Genomic DNA, 21,786 nt, shown 5'->3' with positions numbered 1-21,786 from the left:
CACAAACCACTTCTTTTTGGGTGGGTTTGACACTGTAAAGAAGGACAGAGCTTTCTTTGTAGTCCAATGGAGGCTGGAATCGGCAAGAACTGCTGATGTTCAACATCCTTCAGGTTCAGTCCGTGGCAGCTATGGCCAGAGCTAAAAACAACTTCTGTCTAATACTGTTTTGCCTGGAATGTTCCAAGACTGAACAGAAGAATGGTGACACCACACGTAGCCAGCCAATGTTCCCATGAGAATAAAGACTGTGAGCGCTAATCTGCGTTTTTCTGACTGGTACAAAATTCTCTTGGGAGGAGGATGCCTGTGCACTCACTGGATAGTCATGAAAACCTGTTTTAATCAATAGTCTATAAAGCAAACCACCTTTCCCTTCCCATAGCAGGACTCAAGCTGGGGAGAGCATTAGCACTTCAACATTTAAAGTATCCAGCCTTACTTTTAGGAAGCATTTTGTGAGGAACAGAACATTAACCCATCCTGTTGCCAAACAGCAGCATTTATTGTGACAGTGACAATGACACACCAAGTATTATCCACACAAATACATTACTTCTGCACCTACAACCATATTGTTCAAATTGTTTCTGATGAATAAGTTCCCAGTGGTGTAGGTGGCAGCTGAAATGTAAAGTCCCCACACAGACCTTTTCCATCCTGTCACAACATTGACAAAGCACGAGTGCACCTGCAGTGCTGAGCTGAGTGGGGTGTGCTGCATTTTCCACCAGTGGATAAAAGCAAATGTTGCCTTTTATTTGGCATCAGCATTGTTTAAATTCTGTTTTGATATTCTTTCAAATTCTGTTTGTCCGTCAGAACAAAGACAGAAATGTAGTGCGTACTTCGTTTTCTCAGCTCTTTCCTTCCTGAGAATCAAGTCCTAATAACGTGGCATTGATTATAATTCAGAGATTCCTATTACATCTGCAAAAGATGAAATCTCTCCTTTATTATGAAAGCAGGGATTTCAGAATGGTTTAAAAACAGCCTAAAATCCTCAGGCAATATCTGTGCGTGCTCATTTCCAGTACCCTTGCTTTTGTTCTGGAAATATCAGGAGACTGTCAGATAATTGTCAATTTTATTTTTCATGTGTACAATTGCACATGCCAACAGAAATATAAGAATATTATTTCCGAGCTTTAGCTGCTTTAGTACTTCATAATTATTCAAATTGTTTTCTGCTAAGACCCAAAAATTCCAGAGCATTTCCAGCCTTGAGTTTATCCTGTGAAAACAAAACACATAGATATGTTTGTGCTTAGCTCATTTTTAACTCAAATGCATTTACTTGTGCTTTAGAAGGAACTGCTGCAAAGAGACTGAAGGGCCTCTTCCAGTCTTTGCAGAAATCAGTGCACTACAATGATTTTTCAGCATTTTATCTCATGTCTCAAACAGACTGAAAAAGGAGGGAAAAAACCCCCTCAAATGTAAAAATCATACCTTCAGTTTATGGTCAAAGTCATCCATGGAATCAATCAATTTTCCAGGTTCCAGTTCCCCGAGTGGAAAAGGGTAATCTGTCCCCAAAATAACTTTGTCCTGGCAATAAAAAAAAAAAAAGGTGCATTTTGTAGTAACATTAAACAATAGAGTTTAAATAAGATTAATATTAATGTGATACAATATCATAGCAACATTAATATTATATTTTTAACTCATAAATTTTAATTTTTTCAGATTTTTAATTTCTTTAAAATTACCATTAAACAATAGAGCACGGGCTTTCTGGAATGTATAATGAAGTACAAGAAATTAGATGTATATATTGGACTGCCTAATTATGAAAGCGATTTATGAAGATCTCAACTTCCACTAGGAAAAGAACAAAGCTTGGAAAGAATGACTCAAGAATTTTTTGGATGCATTTTATTTGGAAAATAGTGCAGGTTATTTATTAATCATTTTTGTGGTGGCTAACTGAAGTTATGGTATTTTAATTCTGATAAGCAGAAAGTTGAAAATGCAAATCCCAGGCCTGTGGCATCATTCAGTAATTTTCTGAAATGGTTTGTTTTTCCTACTTGTCAAATGCTTAAAAAAAAATTAAAACATATTTCCTACTCATTCTGATTTTCTGTACTGTGGTGCTGATTTGAAAGGTAACACCCCCTGCAAGAGGTCTGCCTAAACTGCAATGATTAATCTTGGTTAAATGTTACCATAATTAAATGGCCAATAAAGGATACACGGAATTCTTTCTTCTGAGTTTTGACTCATTCATTCCACTGGTGTGTAGAGTACAAAAGGTGTATGAGACTTTTAGTTACTTTTCTTTAAGAATCTCAGGAAGTTCTCCACCAAACTCAGAACAGATGCTTGGATCTGCAGTCCTGAATTTGAAATTTTGGGCTAAATACACCCACACAAATTTAAAATTATCAATGGGTGAGAAGGATGTGTAATAAGAAATACAAAACAATCAAAACTATCTTCTCTGTGCTACTTTAAAAGATGTGTTAATGGCAGTGGGGTACTACTGAAAACATGATACAGTGCAGAATTACTACAAATACTTAAATTTTAAAAAAGTTTTTAATTTAATTTAGTTTAATTTAATGTAACTGGTATTCAATTTCAGATAACAAAACCTAAATCTCATTTACAAAATTTCATATATTTCTGGAAGTCTGCAGCTTTTTTAAAATTTTTTTTTTCCACTGTCGTTGGTTGGTACTGGACATTAACTGTGGGTTTGAAACACGTACCTGAAAACATGGGTGACATGATATGATTTGTTTCTGAAAGTAAGCCAGTGAAAAGAAAATTCAATAAAAGCCTGTGTGCAACATCCCTGTTATCAGAGATGAAAAGAAATGAGCAGATCCTCAATTGTTACATGCTCATCTTCTCTCTGGAATGATGTTTCCCCATTTCATCAGCCTTGGAGAGTGCATAGTGGCAACTCTCTTGATTTTATCAAAAGTCTGTTTTCCTTTGGGCTTCATCCCCTGCAGGCAGGAGTATTTGAAAAAAACCCCACAGTTTTCATTAAAAATGTATGTTTTTAAATGTCTCATGGATTTGAAATTGAATTGCTGAATTTTGGACACTTGTTATAATGTTTGAACTCTGTTACCGGAGTTAATACTGAAATAGGCTGAAGAAAGCACCATTTAGTTATTTTCTGAAATGGTTTTTCTTATTTTTCAAATGCTTTTTAAAAAAGATTTTAATCTCCACTAGATGTCACCCAAAAGTCTCTGAAAGAACCCACACAAACCTTCACCCAAAATCTAAACAGAAGAGACACATTCTATTGTTCTGTCCTGTGTTCTAATTTATTGTGGAAGAATTAATGTAAGAAAATTTATGCTCTCTGTCTAATAAATCCAGTTGTGAGCATAGACTAAACAAAGTAGATTTGGATGTGTGCACTTTGAAGCAGCTAAATATATTATTCTATTTATAATATTCAATTAAACACCAAGATGCTTTGTTCAGATAAGAAAAACAAATGTCATGGATTTTATGATTAAAAAAAAAACTAAAAACCATACCAGGTTTATCTGAGAAAGTGGATTTCTAAGTAAAAGAGAAGGAAACAGAGGATTTGTCCATCTGTCTACTAGGGAAAGTCATGTAAGACAGGAAGGTTTGTATATTCTTACTTACATCTCCTATATGCTAAACCAGAATGAAATCCCACATCCTCACTGAAATAATATTTTTTTTTTCTTTTCTTCTCTATGTAGATACTTTCCCTCTCTTTGAAAGTATTTCATAGCTGATCATGAGATCCATTCATTAGGAGTAAAATTAAGAGCAGTAAATGAGTAAGAAAAATTTAGAAGCAGCATTCTTTCTGCTCCCAGTGATCTTAGGCTGTTCATTTGTACCCTTTGAGCTTCCGTTTTGTACCCATCTATAAAATGGGGGTTGCAATACCTGTCTTTAGCAACCAGCTTCAGAGGAGTGCTGTGAAGCCTCTGCAGATGAATGCTCCTACCATAAGGGAAGTACTGTTATATTCTTCCAAACTATATCGACAAAGTCAATTTTCCCTAGAAGACTTGGAGGTCGATTCCTTAATTAGCACATCTCTCCTATTAGAGAGGTACACGGGGCTAATGATTAACCTCAGTGCACCCTGCTGCTCAGCACAACTTTTTTCACAGTAATAAGGACCCAAATCTGAAGATGAATCTCAAAAAGCTTTAAGCATGACTTCATCCTGTTACATAAGGAAAATTGTATTTGCCTTGAATTTTGCCTTCTTTCCCTACCATGATACACCTGAAAAAAAGTCCAGAACGCTATAGTCAGGTCAGCTCCAACTTCTGGCCAGCCTTTGGATGATGGCTCTGGAGGAATCACCATGGGGAAGTTTTTGCAGAGATGCACTGAATCATTTAATCCCATGTCAACCCAGTTCTTCACTTTTCACAGCCAGCAACGTTGGGGATTTTGTGTTAATTCGTATTCACCTCATGCTACCTCATCACGGGGGGAACGAAGGACTGCAGCGATTCTGCACTCTTACAAAATTCTTTCTCAGAAGTGTGTATTTCTGCTGCCATCCCCAATTAACCTGCACCCCAAAGTAAGAAGGGGTGAGATGAAATGGACACGACTCATCACAGCTGTCAGTGGATTTGAACATTCGTAGCGCAAGGCCAGCACGCCACACGCTGGTGCAGTCAGTGGCTGCTCCCCAGGGACCCAAAGCCATGTCCAAGCACATCTTCCCTCACACTGATGCCCTTCCTGCACAGCTCTGAGCTGTTCTCTGGAGAGCTGGCCTATTTCAAACCTCCAGCTCACAAAGTTACAGTGTCAGCCTCAAGACTCCATCACATTGTTTTTAGCCCAGCGTTTATTAAACTTCTGTGTGTTACTCTGCCAACACACGACTGCACTGAAAGCGCTGAGATATTTGGTGTTTCTTTCAGCATTTGACTCATGGATGGGTGCTATGTGAGAATGTCAATTTCCTTAGCAAAAAGAGGGAACTTTTTAATCTTCATGGTTACAAAGTAAAGTTTGAAATCGTGATGTGAATGTTTTTGTTTTCAAGGACAAGATGCCTTAGGCTATTGAAAAGAGAAAGAAAGTTCTCCTGAGTGTAAAAGACATTTATGTTTTTGGGATCTGACTCATGACTTTTCAGCACTGGAATTGCACCTGATGTCACATTGTGTGAGCTCAAAATACTCAGAGGAGAATTAAAGAAGACACCAACACCCTGTGTACTATGCTGGCCAAATTTATTGTGTTAAGACTCTTAATTTTAAAAGCCTGCTGACAAAATAAATAATATACCAGAGAGGCTAATGCTGAGTGACTTTTAGATTATCAAATTTCAGTCCATAACCTCTCTCCTCAAAGAACTAAATTGCAGTTGCAAAGACTAATCACAATTAAGGACCAGAGTCAATGTGTAGCTTCTTAGGATGAAAAGTAGAGAAATAAAGTGCAAAGAGAGCAGCTTTCCTGTAGCAGCAACAGTTTAGAGCAGCTTTGAGATGCAAAGCTGACTCTAAAGCAGGAGTGTCCTGAGACTTGTGTGCTACACAAGTTCAGACAGAAAAAGCTTCAATTCTTCAGCAATGGATTCAGCATCCTGTTGTACTTTTCCTCCTGCTTTGCTCTTGACATCTACAGTTCAGCTTAACAGATTCAGATGACAAAAAGAATCCGTGGTCTCAGCCAGGCTGAGTCACACAGCTGCTAATTTACCAAGGACTTTCTAACAATGGCAAAACCTGGCTCCCGACATTTTAAAATGGGCGAAAGGAAACGAGTGATCTTTTCTCCTTGCACTGGCAATTTAAAATTCAAGAGCTAGACTCATCCTTGTCTACTAGAACTGCCTGTGGAACAAATATATACTTAGAATGAGCATGGTATGGATTTGGGGAGATTTCCCAGAAAAGGAGGTAACAAAGGCAAATGTTGAGCTGTTACTCCATAAGCTTTTGGGTGTCTTATAAAATGGACGTGCACATCACAGAGTAAAATTTTAAGATCTATTGAAAAAAACCACCTTAAAGCCACTTGCTTTCTTCTCTTCTCTTCTCCTCCTGGTGTTTCCTGGAAAATTAACTGAAGAGTGACTCACCCACTTCTGGAAGCACTAAGACTCACCTCTCCTACTACACTTGTTAGCAGCCTTAGTGCCCCACGGTCGTGGACAAGAGAGTCTGTGTAAAATGAGCCAAGGTATTTCCTGGGATCCACCTTATTATCCATGGCACACAAATCAGGGCGCACGTTGAATCCATGGGAGATCCGACCCACTGTGTATGGAAAAGCTCCACCTGCAAGAAGGAATTTTAATAGCTTTTAAAAAGCTGAAAATATATAAGAGGGAAAAAAAGCCACCTTATCACCAAAGATCTCTAGGTTTTCCTGTCAGCTCTCTAGAAAGAAAGTGCTCTGCACCAGTGGTTTTTTATTCCTTTACTTTCATTAGCTTCTTTCTCTGTTTTTCTCACTTCTTCACTACTGTGATGCCCGAATTCCTCCTGCTGCTTCCTCGTCCCTTTCCTTAAACAACCTGCTGCCTCCCCTTGCTTTTTGTTTCCCTTAAAGGCTGTTGTATCAGTTCAAACCCTGCAGGCTAGAGAGTGTTCACTGAAGCAGCTGATCTGTCAGACTGTCTTCTTTGGGGTGACAGTGCTCAGCTGGTGGCAGGCTTCACGTGGTGACCCCATTAGCTGGGATGCCAGAAAACACAATGGTACCATGCTCAGCCAAAGAGCAGGAGTTTCACATGGTGCACTACTCACCTCCATGTGCAAAGCAAACTTTCAGCTTAGGGAATTTTTCAAAGATTCCTCCCATAATCATGGAGCAAATGGCCATGGTTGTTTCTGTTGGCATGCCTAAGAAGAAAAACATCTTAATTGTATAAGAGCTTTACTTTTTAAACTTCCTATTTGATTTTTAAGCATCATTTTAATTTTCTTCCATTAGCCTTAAGCCAACTGAAAAAGTAATAGTTGCAGGGCAGCTGCCAAAGGTCATGCTTTATTTCCACTGGAGGGACACGGAGTTGAACTCTAATTAACTTAAATGAAGACACAGGCCTGGAAGTGAAGGTCTTCTGAATTCTAAGTCCGGTTTTTACTCCACACCACTGGGACAGATGACAGACAGGCTGGGTATGTCCTGAAATAGCAAGTAAAGGCCTGACTCTCGTTATCCTTGCTCAAAAACATATCTGGAATATGCCAGGGTGTCTTCTCACCTCTGCTTGAGGGTTTCTTTTGTGTGGAAAGCGGGGAAGATTGATTGATGGATATTCCAACACAGATTTGGGGTTTGGTTATCACATCATGGCAGATCCTACAGGTTAGAACTAACCTGTCTCTCTCTTTGCTCCTGGCTGAGTTGGATGCCCAGTTAGAACAGAAATTCAGGTTCCTACAGCAGACCTCAGTTTCTGAGCACACCCAACATATTTAGAATATCATGCCATTTAAAACACCTACCTTCAGCTTGAAATGCAGCTTGAAATTAGGATCTCAGTTCCCATCATTCATGGGGAAAACAACACCTATCCAGCTCAAAAGGTTATTTGTATTTATGTTTTACCTTACGCTCAGATGCAAAGCACTATTAATCTTAGTAAGAAAACATTCTATTTATGATTTGTTAAGTAAATGCATTAATTTTATTTTCTTCTTAGATCTGCGTTGTTGAGCCTGCTCTGATTAAGAGTAACTGATATTCTTTCAAGGTAATGGCACTGGTGATTGGGACAGCAAGATTTTTCCAAGCAGAATATGTATTATATATATGTTGTGTATGTTTTTTACAACTGGTGGCAGTGCAAAACCATGCAAAACAAACCAGCACAGACCAAAATACATGAGGGGAGAATCAGGTCTAAACATTTCTGGGTGGCAGAATTACCCTGTTCCTGTTATTCACTGTTATGATTTACCTATCAAACAGGGGAAAAAATGGAAACTAGAAAATATCCTACATCTACTGAGAGCTTTCAAACTACATGTTGGTTCAGCTACAGTTGATGTAAAGTTAGATTTATTTCCTCTCTGATCAACCTGTTTCTAAGAAATAACCTAAGAAATTCTAGGAAGTAATGCTTGGTATTGCTTACTCCTTCATTTACTCCTGTGATTTTTGAGGAGCTTGTTTCTGAGATGATTCACTTCTTCCTTGTTATCTGCTCTTTGTATTTAGGGCAAAAAAGAATACAATATTTTGTTGCGAGTCTGTTGATGAATAATTTTAATTCCAAGTGTTTAAAAGAAAAACTAAACAAGCTTAGAAACAAATGACTGCTGAGTTTACACAACAGACTTAATCATAATACTAGACTTTAAAAAAAAAAAAGGAAATTTGACAGAAAAACAATGTAATTTTCTCTGTACTTGTGCTTTAATTGGCAACAATCTCCTGGGCATAATCCAGTTCATAAATGTAGATTAAGCAGAGTAAATATACACTTACCTATTAGCCAGGGAAACCAATATTTGGACATCCTCCCATCTATCTGCATGTCCCAGGGATGCACAAAGAGACAGCAATTTAATTTCTCAGCAGCCTGCAGCAAAAAGAAAAAGTCTAAATCTTGGCTAATTGTAGCAAAATGCATCTTAGATCTTAGTCATGCTTTTCAATGACCTGCTAATCTTTACTGAGCTGTAGTCCTAGCAATGAAAATAGGCCCACAAGTAAGAACTATAAGCAATAGTTTGCTGTATTTACTCCTCTGGGCCATATTCTGAAGTCCTCACTCAGTTTCACAGCTCTTCCTGTGACTACAAGGCTGAAAGCACAGATGATAACATCTCTTTAGTGAACCAAGTGCTTCTCAGAATAATGCAATACAAAAGTGCTTTTCCAGCTATGTTTTTCAGCCATCCTGTAGTATAAAACTCAATTCAAGGAAACATTCTTTTGGTTTCATTACACATATGAGAATGAATTCCCACAATGTCTCATAGAATCATTTGAGGATGGTTTTGCAGAATTGTTCCAGATGCATTCAAAAATATTCACTGAGTGGCACTACATTTGTCCCCTTTGGCCCTCTGCCTGGCTTAAAAAAACCCTTTAAAATATTCCTAATCCTTCCTAAGAGTTCGAAATCTGTCTCTATTCTGATCAGTAATCCATCTCTACACAAGTATGGTAATTTTTCCAAAACTACTGACATCTTTGGAAAGGAAAACAGAAGACTAGTGTTAGATGCTGACTCCGACTGTGTAATTTAACTGTGTACTTAAATTTAAATACACAGTCATCAGAGTCATTCATATGCCTTAACCAGGATTTAACAGCTTCGTTTTGTCAGATGTATTTCTGGACATGCTCTTGTTGCTAAGGAGATTATCACACATTCGAAAAATATGGGTTTATTTACCCATACATGCATAAATAAAAGCTGCAAATTTTGGATCGCGGAGAATAATTGCCATCTACATTTGTAAACTAAAAATAGCAATTCAATTACTGGCCTGGTAGTTTGGCAAAGTTCATGATCCGATATGGCTTAATTTCATGATCTGTATTATCCAGAGATGTTTCCAAAAATGAAAGGGGATACTTCCTACATGTGTGAAACTCAAGCTGGAGGATGCACAGTATAAGAGAGGCATCCCAGAACAAGAGAGGGATCTCAGTAGCAGAGAGACAGGGAGTTACTGGAGAGAGTTCCAAGATGATGAAGGGACTGAGCATCTCTCCTGTGAGAGAACTGGGGCTGTTTGGCTCCAAGGAGAGAAGGTTCAGTGGAGATCAGGTTGCCCAGAGGGATGGTGGAGTTTCCATCCTTGGAGATATTTAAAAGCCACCTGGGCATGGTCCTGGGATCTGGCTGTAGGTGGCCCTGCTTGAGCAGGGGGTTGGTCCAGGTGGCCTCCAGAGGCCCCTCCCATCCTCAGCCACGCTGTGATTCCATTAACGTGGGCATCTCCAAGAGCAGATGCTGATTATCTGACTGCATGTGGCCATAAAAACAAATAGCCCAGGTGCTGCACCCACAGAGTTTTTGAATAAATTGAGCATTCTGCACAATAATCTCTGTGAACCAATTCCAAGCTGACAGCTCTAATAACCTGAGAAACAGGTTCAGAATGGACATTGATTAAACCCCTAATTTAGACAAATGAGCACTCTCATCTGGATCTCAGGCTATTTAAGAAATGCTATATATTAATTAATTTGATAATAATACATTCAGTTTGGAAATCTTGGTCCTGTTTACATAGTTCTCTGGTACTTTGGTGCCATAGGTATCTCTGATAGTCTCAGAGAGTTTTAACAATTATTTCAACAGGATTGGATACAGTAACTTGAACTCAAATGCAAACAGGGCGGAAATGCTTTATTTGATACTGCACTTATCCTCACAAATCAAGAAGTCCGATTACAGTGAGAACTTATATAATAAACCAAAATTTGTAATTCATTATTATAAAATATAATATAAAATTAAGTTAAAAATATGTTTCAGAATATGTTGTATTATTGCCATTATATCTTATAAAGAATTATCATTTACAATTAAAGCTGAGTCTCTCTGATCACTAAGCAGATTAGAAGGCTCAAATGATGACTGAATGTACTCCAACATATTTTTAGGCAGATTTCCATATCACAGTATTCCCCCAAAGAAGGAAAGCAACAGCTACTCACAGCATAAATATCATACAGCTCTGGAGCATTCAGGTCCCACTCATTGACATGAGATCCTATTTGCACTCCAGGAAATCCAAGTTCATTCACACAACGATGCATTTCCTTCACAGCCAGCTCTGGAGCTTGCAGAGGTAACGTGCCCAGCCCAACAAACCTCTTGGGGTACTTTTTTACCGTAGCAGCTAAGTCATTATTTAATATCTGGGCGAGATCTAAAGTATCCTGAGGTTTGGCCTGGTAAGATATGAAGCAAAGCAGTACATTTAAATATAGTTCTCAAATGTTATCACCTTTGGAAGTTATTGGATAAATGTCATTGCAACAACTGATAGGGTTTGAACCCAAATTTGCTTTACAGTTCTGAATAGCTGGAAACCAGCAGGGCTAAATTCTGCCTGGCTTTAAAACCTCTGGGTGCAGTTCTGCTTTTTCTCTTGAATATTTTATCAACTGCTGCTGCCTTTACTGCTCAGGATGAGTGTAATAAAGTCCAGGTTGCTGAGGCACATAAGTACCTGGTCTTTTGTGGAAAGCAGTCCCTTGGTTTTGTTTATCCCAATGCAAAAACCTCAGTACATAATTTTTATACATAGCAATGAATATTTACTCTCCTATTACTGGAGTTGAAGATATAAAAATAAGAAATGTGAGATGCTGGAACATTCAAATTCTACAGAGAAAGCTTGAGCAAACTTCTCTAACATTTAGAAGGAGATGACATCCATAATTCTAATAAGGAAGTGCAATATCCACGCACTCAATCTCTTTTTTTTTTTCCCCCAATACATATTTAATGGAAAATATTCCCTTAGATACCAGAATAAAATTTTGAAGAGATGTTACTAACAAAAAATTCCAAATATCAGTGGTATTTCTTATATGTGGACTTAACACAATGGTTCTTAATGCACAAATCCATTTGCATATAAACATCTTGACCTGTACACATTGCTAAATAGTCACATTCAGAACGTATTTAGAACAGCATTTTGCTCTGATTTATCTCCTCAGCATGTTTTATTTCTTGGAAGCATTCAAGATCACCACGTGGGGAACTCAGGAACTTAAATTTGCTCCTGAATTTTAAGATTCAAAGCATTCTAGGTTAATGAGTCCCATGCCACATTTAAAAGAAACTGGGACAAGGCCACAAATACATCTTTATGCCTTTTTTTTTTTTTTTTCCCTGAGAAAATACTGATTGATGTCTAGCTTTCCTAGAACATGTACTTGTATGTCTGCCTGCTAACCATGGATTCATGTTGTACATATTCTTTCTCCTCATTTCCAGCTGCCCCCAGAAGAAATTCAGTTGTTGTTTCATCTTTTCTCACTGTGTGTGCTGCACTGTGGAGCTTTGCCAGGACATCCTTTGTCTTCTCATACCTGCAAACTCCTTTTTTGCCATTTTTTTTTCACAGCAGAATAATTTAGTGACCAATTTGTAGGAAGATGCTTCTGTATTTTAAAAATGTTGCTGCTTGTGAATTACAAAATGTGTTAGTTGGAACCTACCCAGTAGCTGAACATTACAGGGACTGTGGACAGGACTTGGACGGTGACTCCTGAGTAAGAAAAAGCAAAAATTAATGCTTCCTTTTTTGTTGTCTGTTTTTGATAAAATGTTACAAATAAGAAAGTACTTTGGTTTGAGAGGCAGAGTGTAAAAGCTTTAATGATATGAAAGCCTGATTAAACAGTGACATAGAAAATTTTTTTAAAAAATTAAGGATCGTGGCAATAAACCTCATAGTGTATCAATTTATTAGGATTTGGATATTTTTGCTACGTAGAAAGAAAAAACACTACCATATTCATACGAGATACTTTGTGAAAGTAGGTTTTTTGATTTTAGAAGGATTTAGCATACACATGTACAAACAGTTAAAATAGCAATGTAATATTACTCTTACATGAATGAAACTAACATTAAAACAACAGAATACAGTAACTCAAGTTTACTTTGGGATTAATTTGTCATATATGTTAAATAAATAAATGAATTAGCCCAAAGATAAAAAACATTCTGTTAACAATGGTTGTTCAACAATGTTTTCCTAACTGTTCCCAAAGCTATATTGCGTTAGGTTTCATTCATCTTGTGTCTGGACTACTGAGGTGGTAAATATAAAAAATCTGCCTGATTTATGAAATAACTTTGATGTTAAAAATAAAAAGAATTAAGTCCTTGTTGTTTTGTTTCTGCTCAAACACAAATCTATATAATAACATTGTATGTGACAGGTTATAGGAATTAAAACAACAAACCTGGCAGACACACAAAATAAACAATAAACAGTAACTAGGAATTCACAAAATAGTTACATGCAAAACTGTTTTGTTTTATTGTGGGTTTTTTTTAGGTTTGTTTGTAATATTTTTGCACATATCTTGTCACGCTTTAAAAATTTTAACGTGGTTGTTAGTAATAAAGCTACTAGAACAAAAGATGGCAGAAAAAAATCTCCAGTAGAATGAGCTCTAGGAGAAATCTAAGACAATGACTTGCCAAAAACACTTGAATGATTAAAATGATTTACCCTCCTCCTCAGAAGTTTAAGTAGGAAACAAGAGGAGAAGCTGACTCAGATTTCTACAAGACCTGATTAATATTATGCCCAGCAGTGATGGTTTAGGGGTAAGGATTAGGTCTGCAAAATTACATAAATACTGAATTATCCAAGTTGGATCATCCACCAATATGGACACCTGGTTAGTCTGTGAACATTCTCCATGTTTTCCACAATAACCATTGCATCTCTTTTCTATCCATTTTTATACTTCTGTTATGTTATTATGTTATAATTTAACATAAATAACATTTGTTATTATGTTATAATTTAACATAAACCTTAAAGGTACATTTCCAAGCTGACTGTTCCTGGACATTAGCTTCAGGAAGAAGAATCAGCACAGAAAAGCCTTTACTTTTTTACCCTCTTCAGAGGGTTTTACAAAGGAGAAAATAACAAAAGAAGGAAGTTAGGATGAACTGATATATTTTCTCAAACAAAATTGTGATGATTTGTGTCACAGAACTGTGATTTAATTACTTTTACAGCTTCTTTTATTGAGTTACATGGATAGCTTGTTTTATTGAGTGGATCAAGACAGAAGTATGTACATCAATTAGACTTAGGACATATGATTAGGAGAACTAATTGAGTCTCTTCGGTCCACTGGAGACCATTTCTTATTACTGGCAAGATTTCTTGGGCATTGCACAAACAAAGCTTTTTAGCATCCAAGCTCCAAGTTACCTCTCTGAGTTAAAAATACCTTTCAGTGACTGATTCTAGTTTTGTTCAGCTGGGAGGCTCCTTTGCCCCAGAGTTATGCCATGTTTGGAGGTTAAATTTTTTGGGTACAATCTGTCTCAGCCCATGTAAGAGAAAGCAGTCTTTGAACTAAGTAGCTACAGCTTTCTAAACCAGAAAGGAATAAATGTGGTCCATATTTATCATTAGCTAAGCAGTAAGGATGAAAGAATGAAAAACACCAAGGCCTTTTTTTTTCACCCCCACATAATTAATTGGCTGATGCCTGTATGTCTGGAGTGCTGTAATAAAAAGGGACATTTTTAGGGCACAAGTCACCAGATGGTGCTGTAACATACAGGTTTAGATTATTTTTTAATCAAGCGAGCACTGTTTAGTTCATGAAGAAATATTGTGATGCTGCTTTCATGATGCAGTTTCTTTTCTGGAGAGTTGCTGCAAAAATTTGAAAAAAGAAAAAAAAATCCTCCTGTGTTTTCCCTTTGTCTACAACAAATATGTGGGGCAGAATTGTTTGGTAGAAACTTGCCATTAGTACTGAGGGAAATATCTGAAAGAGAAAGATGCCCAAAGGCTATTTATGATCCACTCTGTAGCTGAGTGATTTGGTAATCCCCAAAATCCCTGAGCTAACTCAGAGAAACATTACAATCTAGTCAAGGCATGATTCTATGATTCTGTGAGAAGGCAGCACATTTCAGAGTTTGCAAAGGCTTTCTGGCATTCCCATTAAACGTCTAATGGTTGGAGTCTCAAATACCGCTTTTCCAGGGTGAAAATGAAGTAGATGAAATTTATCTAAATTGTGTTTATATTAATTGCCCACTACCTGGTGAGTTCCCAAGCTAGCCTGTGTTATGTGTTGCACTAAACCTCCCTAAGAAGAATAACCCAGAGTATCTCCTAACACAGAATCACAGAATAATTTAGGTTGGAAAAGGCTTCTAAGATCATTGATTCCAAACATTAATCCAGTTTTGCCAAGCCCACCACTGAACCATGTCCCCAAATACACATCCTTTAAATCCCTCCAGGGATGGGTATCCCACCAGGGCTGTTCTAGGGCTTGACAACACTTCTAGTGAAGAATTTTTTCCTAATATCCAGTCAAAACCTTCCCTGGTGCAATTTCAGGCCATTTCTTCTTGTTTATTACTCATTATCTTGGAGAAGAGACCAACTTCCTGCTGCCTACAACAACTTTCATATGCTTATCGAGGGAGAGGAGGAAACAATAATCATAAAGATGCTCCTTGTACAGTATCTGCTCTTGTAAGCAATTTAATGTGTCTGTTCCTTATGAAAAGTTGAAGATATTCAAGTTGTGTCTGATGGGAAACTGATGCAGGAACTATTCAGGCATCAATGTAAGAAAAATAATTTTTAGTAACATAATACTTCTCTTACTAGAGTAATTTGGAATGACAATGTTAACAAGAATGAGCAAAAGTAATTGATCAGCCAAGAATTTTTTTCCCTCATCCTCAGTCTCCCAGCTGACCAACTTTATTTACTTGCTTGCAGGTAACATGATGGAAAATAAATTTGCAAATTTGGCATCTGGTTAAGTTTCGAAATGAGTAAAACTCCCTTTTATGACAAGGTAATTGTTCCAGTTCTCTAGGCTCAGAGTCTTCCAGCAAAAACACATGAAGCTGCAACATGGCGAAATAGAAAAAAAGGTATTAGAAAAGGAAACAGACATACAAGAAATCCCATGCGTAAAAGGAATATTTTTAATATTTGGAACAAAAATGAAAGAGCTTCCTCCTCCGTTACGTGAATCATGTTTTAACTGGAATGTATGGTGCCATTTCTAGTCCAGGGTCAGCCATCCTTACTTTTGCCAGTGAGTTCCTTAGTGCCTTAAATCCTACCAAAATTATTCAATTCTAGTGGGGAATAAATTGCTAATGAGAATGAAGAAAGTTATGGGCACAGGTTCCTTCTGAGTATAAACATATCAGTTTCCAATGACTTTTGACAGATTTAAACCAAGGAATTAGTATGCTAAACCTTTTTTTTTGATATTGCTGTTGAGCACTTTCAGACAAAGTGTGGAGCACTTTCAGACCGACAGAGAAGTTGTTATTCTAAAAGAAGCACAATGAGTTGAGTTCCTTCATGGAGGTACCTGACTGGTCCATCTCTTTAATCCGAACTTCTGGATCCCAGCAGTTCTCTTGAATAACTCTAAAAACCTTTCCATCCTTCATCATCTTTGCCTGTCCCTGCGAAATGACATTTTCATAAATTATAAATGTGACAAAGTAGTGCCTGCTAATTTATAGTCTCTTGAGTTTATTGTGCTCCTTACAGAAATTCAGTGGCACAATCTGATCTTTTATTTCTATGCAGTAAGTATTTTTAAACAAAGACCACTTTTAAAATAGACATGAATAGAACAGTCATTTATAGTTCAGATTTAAATCTTCAGAATTATAAAAAAATCCCCTTCCTTTTGCAATGTATATTTATTTGGAGAAGATACCAGGTACCTTAATCCAAATTTATCCTCAAAGCAAATTTTGACCTCAAAACAATGCTTTAATTAAGTCTGTGCTAAATTTTCCCTTTGGGTATGTATGTGTTCTTTTAAAGTCAATAGCATCACAATGATTCCAGTAACTACAGAAATAATTGTGCAACACAGTTAATTTCAGTCCAGTGATTTCTTCTCACCAGTGATACTGAGACAAAAGGAGACCTATTGTGCTGTCTTCAGATTACATTTTCTCCCTGGGAAGAAAAAGAATCTGGGGAACAAAACATCCCAAACAAAACTTAAAGACAGTATAAACCCATGACCTGAATTAGGGTAAAACCCTTCCTCATATCCCACCAATTTCCAGACTTAGGAAGTTCAAAATGTTATCACAGTCATGAAATTTAATACTGTTCCTTTATCAGCATGGAAACTTTTAAAATTTCATACTTGGCTGATGTGTGAATTGTTCAAAGTGAGGCACAGTAAGCAAATTGTTACAATTAGGGGTATCCACCAGACACAACAGGATTTCTGCTGGCACAAAGGGATGAGATACAACTCACCGACACCTGCAAACCCAGAGTATTTCTTGGCTGTCTTAAGCTACTGTAGGGGTAAATGGATAGTCAGAAGATCCCCTGATGGGGTGGGTGAGTGCAGTCACACAGCAGAGGCACTGAGCAGAGAACACACCCCATCTGCAGGTAAAAACTGAAACCCACACAAGAAAACAGCAGCTGCTCCTTCACCTTCCCAGTAAACAGGAGCTGAGGGCAAGTCAGTCTTTGGGCCCTTCAAAAAAGGGATTTCTCTCTCTCTCTCCACTTGATTTTTCCTCACAAAATTGGTCTTATTTAAGATCCTGGCAATTTTTCTAAAGAAAAGAACGCGTTTAATCAGAATATTTATACTGATTTCTCATATACTACTAGCATGCTCAGCCAGGGGGGGTTCTGTCCCCTTCTGAGAACTCAAACTGTTCTTAAGCTTGAATTTGTTATTAACTTCATACATCATTCACAAATATACTGTCCTAATGAATATTTTAAAGCCCTACTCAACAAATCTAAGTGTGCTGCCTTGGCAACCTGTCAAGATACTTGTTAGCTGTATCACAGGTTGTGAAAATTACTTGAAATATTACAATTACAGGGTCCTGATCCCCTGGTGAAATACTTCAGGTTCTTGTAAAACTGGTTTTCCAACCTGATGGAGAGGTTTACTGTAGCCATACACTCAAAAGCATTAAGAAAAGTTTAGGGCATTGATGTAGGTTGTCCAGTAAACAAAAAAATATTTGGGGTGTGAGAAAAAGGCAGAGTAGAACTGAGCACTTCATCACATATGAATAGATCTCATGAACTTCACTGTTCTATTCTATTCTATTCTATTCTATTCTATTCTATTCTATTCTATTCTATTCTATTCTTCTCTATCGCATCCTAAAAATTATCTAATATTTAACATTTTAATTAATCCATGTGGCAATTAAGAGAGAGACATTTAAAAATTAAGTCCTGCAGATTCAGCAAACTACATTTAAAATTCCCCCATCACTAAACTACTCAGTCACATCCCAAATTGCACTTTTAAAATATGTACCTAACTATTTTCTTCCAGTTTGACCCTGGTGCTTCTTCAGATAATGATATGGCAAGCCTTTTTTTTTTTTTTTTTTTTTTTTTTAATCCTAGGAGTTAACATCCCCAGGCCCACATGTCTGAACAGGATTTTATTTTGCCATGCACTTTTTGTCATGCAAAATTTCCAGACAGAAGTAGGCCAGATGGAATTCTCGGCAGAGCAGGTAAGGCCATTATTGACTTGCCACAAAGTTCCTCTGCAAACTATTTTTAGCGCAGGGTTTTAGCATCAGACCTGTAACAAAACCACCAGAAATGTGCCCAATCCTTGTCTCCTTCCTGCAGCTGCCACCTATCCCAAAAGCTGTGCCATCCACACTTTGGTTCTGCAAGTGGCTTGTTCTTGTTTACTAAAATATCAGTTCCTTTTGGGTTTGCTTCTCATACAGATGAGAATTTAACTCAACCCCAATCTATTTTTAATCTGCTTTAGCTTGACCTATCTTGTTGAAAAGACTTTCTCAGAGCTATCCATTCCAAGAGGTAAAATGAGATAACAAAGAAGAACAGATGCTGGCTCATACAAGAGAGTGTGAGTTTCATCTTTCAGGCAAAAGGTTCTGCTGAGGTCTATTAGGACTTGGCCTGATACTGCTTCATGGGAAACAGAGCTCTAGAGAAATCTGTATCAAAGACAGAGCCAATCTTATTGCCACTTCACATCCACTGTGCAAGATCAGCTCTGAGCACCAAACAGCCCAAACCTTGCAGTGGTGATCCAGCTGTACCCATCCACCATATCCATATCTCTGTGGAGGAAAGAAGAGAAAGCCAGTTCTAGTTAGCCCCCTGCAGTAATAATAATAATAATTGCAGTTCTTACAAAAATACCTCATTCAGGAGAAACACTTACACGTGCTCAGCTTTGAGCCAGAGTAACCTCACTGACTTCAGCAGAAGCGCTGAAGTGTAGCTGGACTGGACTAATGGTGTTTGTAGAGCTGGAATTTTAGTTTCCAGTTCAACAACATTTTTAAACAACTGCTTTAAAAATGCTTAAAGTTGCTTACTACATTGAAGTTCTGACTGAAATAATTGTGACAGAGGAAATATTAAATTAAGCATCTGGCAGTGTGAAAATTGAGCTGACAACTTTCCAATCTGTGATCAGGTAATCATTAACACAAAGATGCATTGATTCCACTTTTCAGCTTCCATGATTCAGCAGCAGGAGTGAAGGTCAGCCTCCTGTCTATTAATATTTAAACAGGGAAGAGAAGCTAAAAAGGAGAAGCTTAGATGCTCATTGATTCTTCCAGAGAGGTTCAGAATTGTTCACGCAAAAAACGCAAAACCTACATAAGATGCTGATTTCTTTTTACTTCCAATTAGAAAGGAATGAACTCTCGAAATCTCTGGGTGAAAACAATGCTCAGAATTCCCATTTCTCCAAAAAAGAAACATTTAAAAGGAAACTTAGTAAAAGCAGGCATTTGTTTCACTGAAGTGTAAACAATTTGGACACAGTCCTGAATTCTCTGTGATACCAAACCAGTATTTAATGCCACTGTGAGCTTTCCTAACGTGGGTGAAGAGCCAAACCTCCTGACCTCAGCCAGAGACTCAGTCACTGAGGCTGTGAGCTCTGTTTAACTATGCAACTATGTAGATTTCATTTAAATTGATACATTTATAGGTTTATACACATCTAAAAATACTGACATTTTGGGAAAGTTTGATGAGTGACAACTAATGAGAGCTGTAAGCTAGATCCATGCTAATTGCAATTGTAAGCTGAGCAGAAAACAAATGCCTGAAATGGGCACTGAAGGAGCCCATAGGCAATAGAGAAACTCACTGGTCTGGTTTTGAACTTATTTTATTCTTTCTTCCCCTCAGCTATTAGTTGTAGATATTGACAGTCCATATCTGCTTTTCCTGTGATTTTTTTAACTTGTGATATTTTCCTAGGCTGTGAAATCAGTATCTTGACAGTACAGTTTTCTAGTTTGAAGGTCCAGTATTTACAAAGCTGGAAACAAGAAAGAGAAGTTCAGCATTAACTAAATGTGTGCATATTAAGATGCCTCATTGGTTTTCCTTGCATGAAATGGAGAGATCTGTGTTAATGGCTTGAATTTCCAGAGGACTCCAGGGAATTCTGAGAGTTGTTTCCTACTCTAAGCCCATTAATAAACCATTGAATCGCTCAGAACAGAGGGGAAAACAACCTATCAGGTGCAAATTAAATTTTAAAAAATTGGTATTTGCCTCTTTATCTCTGTTTAAAGAAATGCAATGCTGGCCCACAGTGTCAAACAGTGAATTTTGTCTTGATGTACATCTGTGAACATCAAGGAATTCTTGGGGTCATTTTATCCCAGTGAATTTATTGCCCTTTTAAAGTACTAGCAGATAAAAATGTTTAATTTTTAAGAAAAACCCATATAACATCAGAATGAAGGAATTCTATAGGCATTTTTATATAGTTTTTATATAGTTATTGCACAAAGGCAACAAAATCTGAAACATGCAAAAGTCACCTGTCTTTGTAGTCTGGATGTTTTCACTCCTATTCATTTAAAACAGACAGAATGATTCTAAAAGTATCTGTATCCTCACCTACATTATCCAGTGTAGGTGGTTTTCATCAGGAGCTGTTATTATTACAAATAGGAGGTTCAACTAGTTATTTATAAAATCCTTCCTAGCTAAATAAAGAAACAAACATTCCTTTCCAGGAGGTTTTGTGCATAATGATGTTATTTTTTCACAATGAAGACATAAGCCTAGGTGTGTTTTTAATGCCAGGTTTTCTTATGACTTTTATTCTAATATGCTGTTTACATTTCCCAGCTGCTCTCTCTCTAACATTGACTGAAAGTGGACTGCTGAAAATCACAGGAATGCAGAGCTAATATGAATATGAAACCCTTTCAGATTGATTACATTAAGACCTAAATGACATTTTTCATTCTAAAATACATTTCACAGGCTCATGAAAAATATTGTGGACAAGAATAAATTTATGTCACCCAATAACAACAACAACAACAACAACAACAATAATAAGTTAACTGAAATTCACTCATAGCTCCAGTGTCCTGACAACTGAGATTTTCTGTTTTAAATACAATAGGCTACTTCTTTCCAGTAACTGAAAAAATAGCAGATATTAGTAAAATTATCATCATCAATTAGCTGTACTTAGAGTGACCCCACTCCCATTGAAGTTAATGATTTCATGCCTCTGGGTATAATGATGTGAATCAATTTGTCTTAGTTATTAATTTTGTCTAATATTTGATTATTTATTTTATTTAAAACAAAAATGAATACCATTTAGGAACAGAACAGCTCTATTTTTTATCAAGAAAGTGGAATTTACACCTTATCATCCAAAAATTTTGTGTCTCAAAAAACTCAAGGAAAACTTTAAGGATTGCTTCAGAATTAAAAAAAAGTGGGGAACAGAGCCCAGCTTTACATCCCTTACTGACTGGAGTCTTGCTTTTCAAAAGTAGTGCAATATAAATATTTTACAACTGGAAAAAAATCACAAATTAGACAAAAAACCTAGAGATATTTACCACAGAACCCTTCATTCATTTTTCTTTCAAAAACCACATTGGTAGAAACGGTTGCTGATAACATAATGCACTGAATATTTAAACACTTATTACCTTTTTAAGGTCAGGCCATTCCTTAGGTAGAATGTGGCTATGAATATCAATTTTCATTTCTGAAGTGCCAGAGGAGAAATACTCCTTCAATGCCAATGTTTTCTGTGTCAGGGCTGCTATCCCTCCTGTCC

The 21,786-nt window shown here is 37.1% G+C and overlaps 1 protein-coding gene across 1 annotated transcript; it reads right to left on the bottom strand.

The window, feature by feature from the left end:
• Positions 1-493: 493 nt before the first annotated feature.
• ACMSD (aminocarboxymuconate semialdehyde decarboxylase) lies at positions 494-21,784 on the bottom strand. Its single transcript, XM_066190356.1, has 10 exons — positions 21,656-21,784; positions 18,737-18,781; positions 16,036-16,132; positions 12,139-12,188; positions 10,621-10,857; positions 8,431-8,524; positions 6,741-6,836; positions 6,097-6,269; positions 1,453-1,551; positions 494-1,234 (listed from the first exon to the last, which is right to left on the bottom strand). The coding sequence occupies exons 1-10, from the start codon at positions 21,710-21,712 to the stop codon at positions 1,172-1,174; spliced, it is 1,011 nt and encodes a 336-aa protein (XP_066046453.1). The 5' UTR covers positions 21,713-21,784; the 3' UTR covers positions 494-1,171.
• Positions 21,785-21,786: the final 2 nt, after the last annotated feature.

The sequence above is a fragment of the Chamaea fasciata genome, unplaced genomic scaffold (assembly GCF_029207755.1).
Source record: "Chamaea fasciata isolate MVZ Bird 193981 ecotype frontalis unplaced genomic scaffold, bChaFas1.0.hap1 SCAF_8, whole genome shotgun sequence".
NCBI lineage: Eukaryota > Metazoa > Chordata > Aves > Passeriformes > Sylviidae > Chamaea > Chamaea fasciata.
This window is presented reverse-complemented; position numbering and strand designations above follow the sequence as displayed.

Excerpts from the sequence above, each read along its gene's own strand:
- ACMSD (XM_066190356.1), bottom strand. The coding sequence starts at position 21,712 with ATGAAAATTGATATTCATAGCCACATTCTACCTAAGGAATGGCCTGAC. Across the intron at positions 12,189-16,035 it reads TAAAGAGATGGACCAGTCAG|GAGTCACCGTCCAAGTCCTG; the intron begins GTACCTCCATGA and ends TTTCTTACTCAG. Across the intron at positions 8,525-10,620 it reads AGCTGTATGATATTTATGCT|GCTGCTGAGAAATTAAATTG; the intron begins GTGAGTAGCTGT and ends TTTTTGCTGCAG.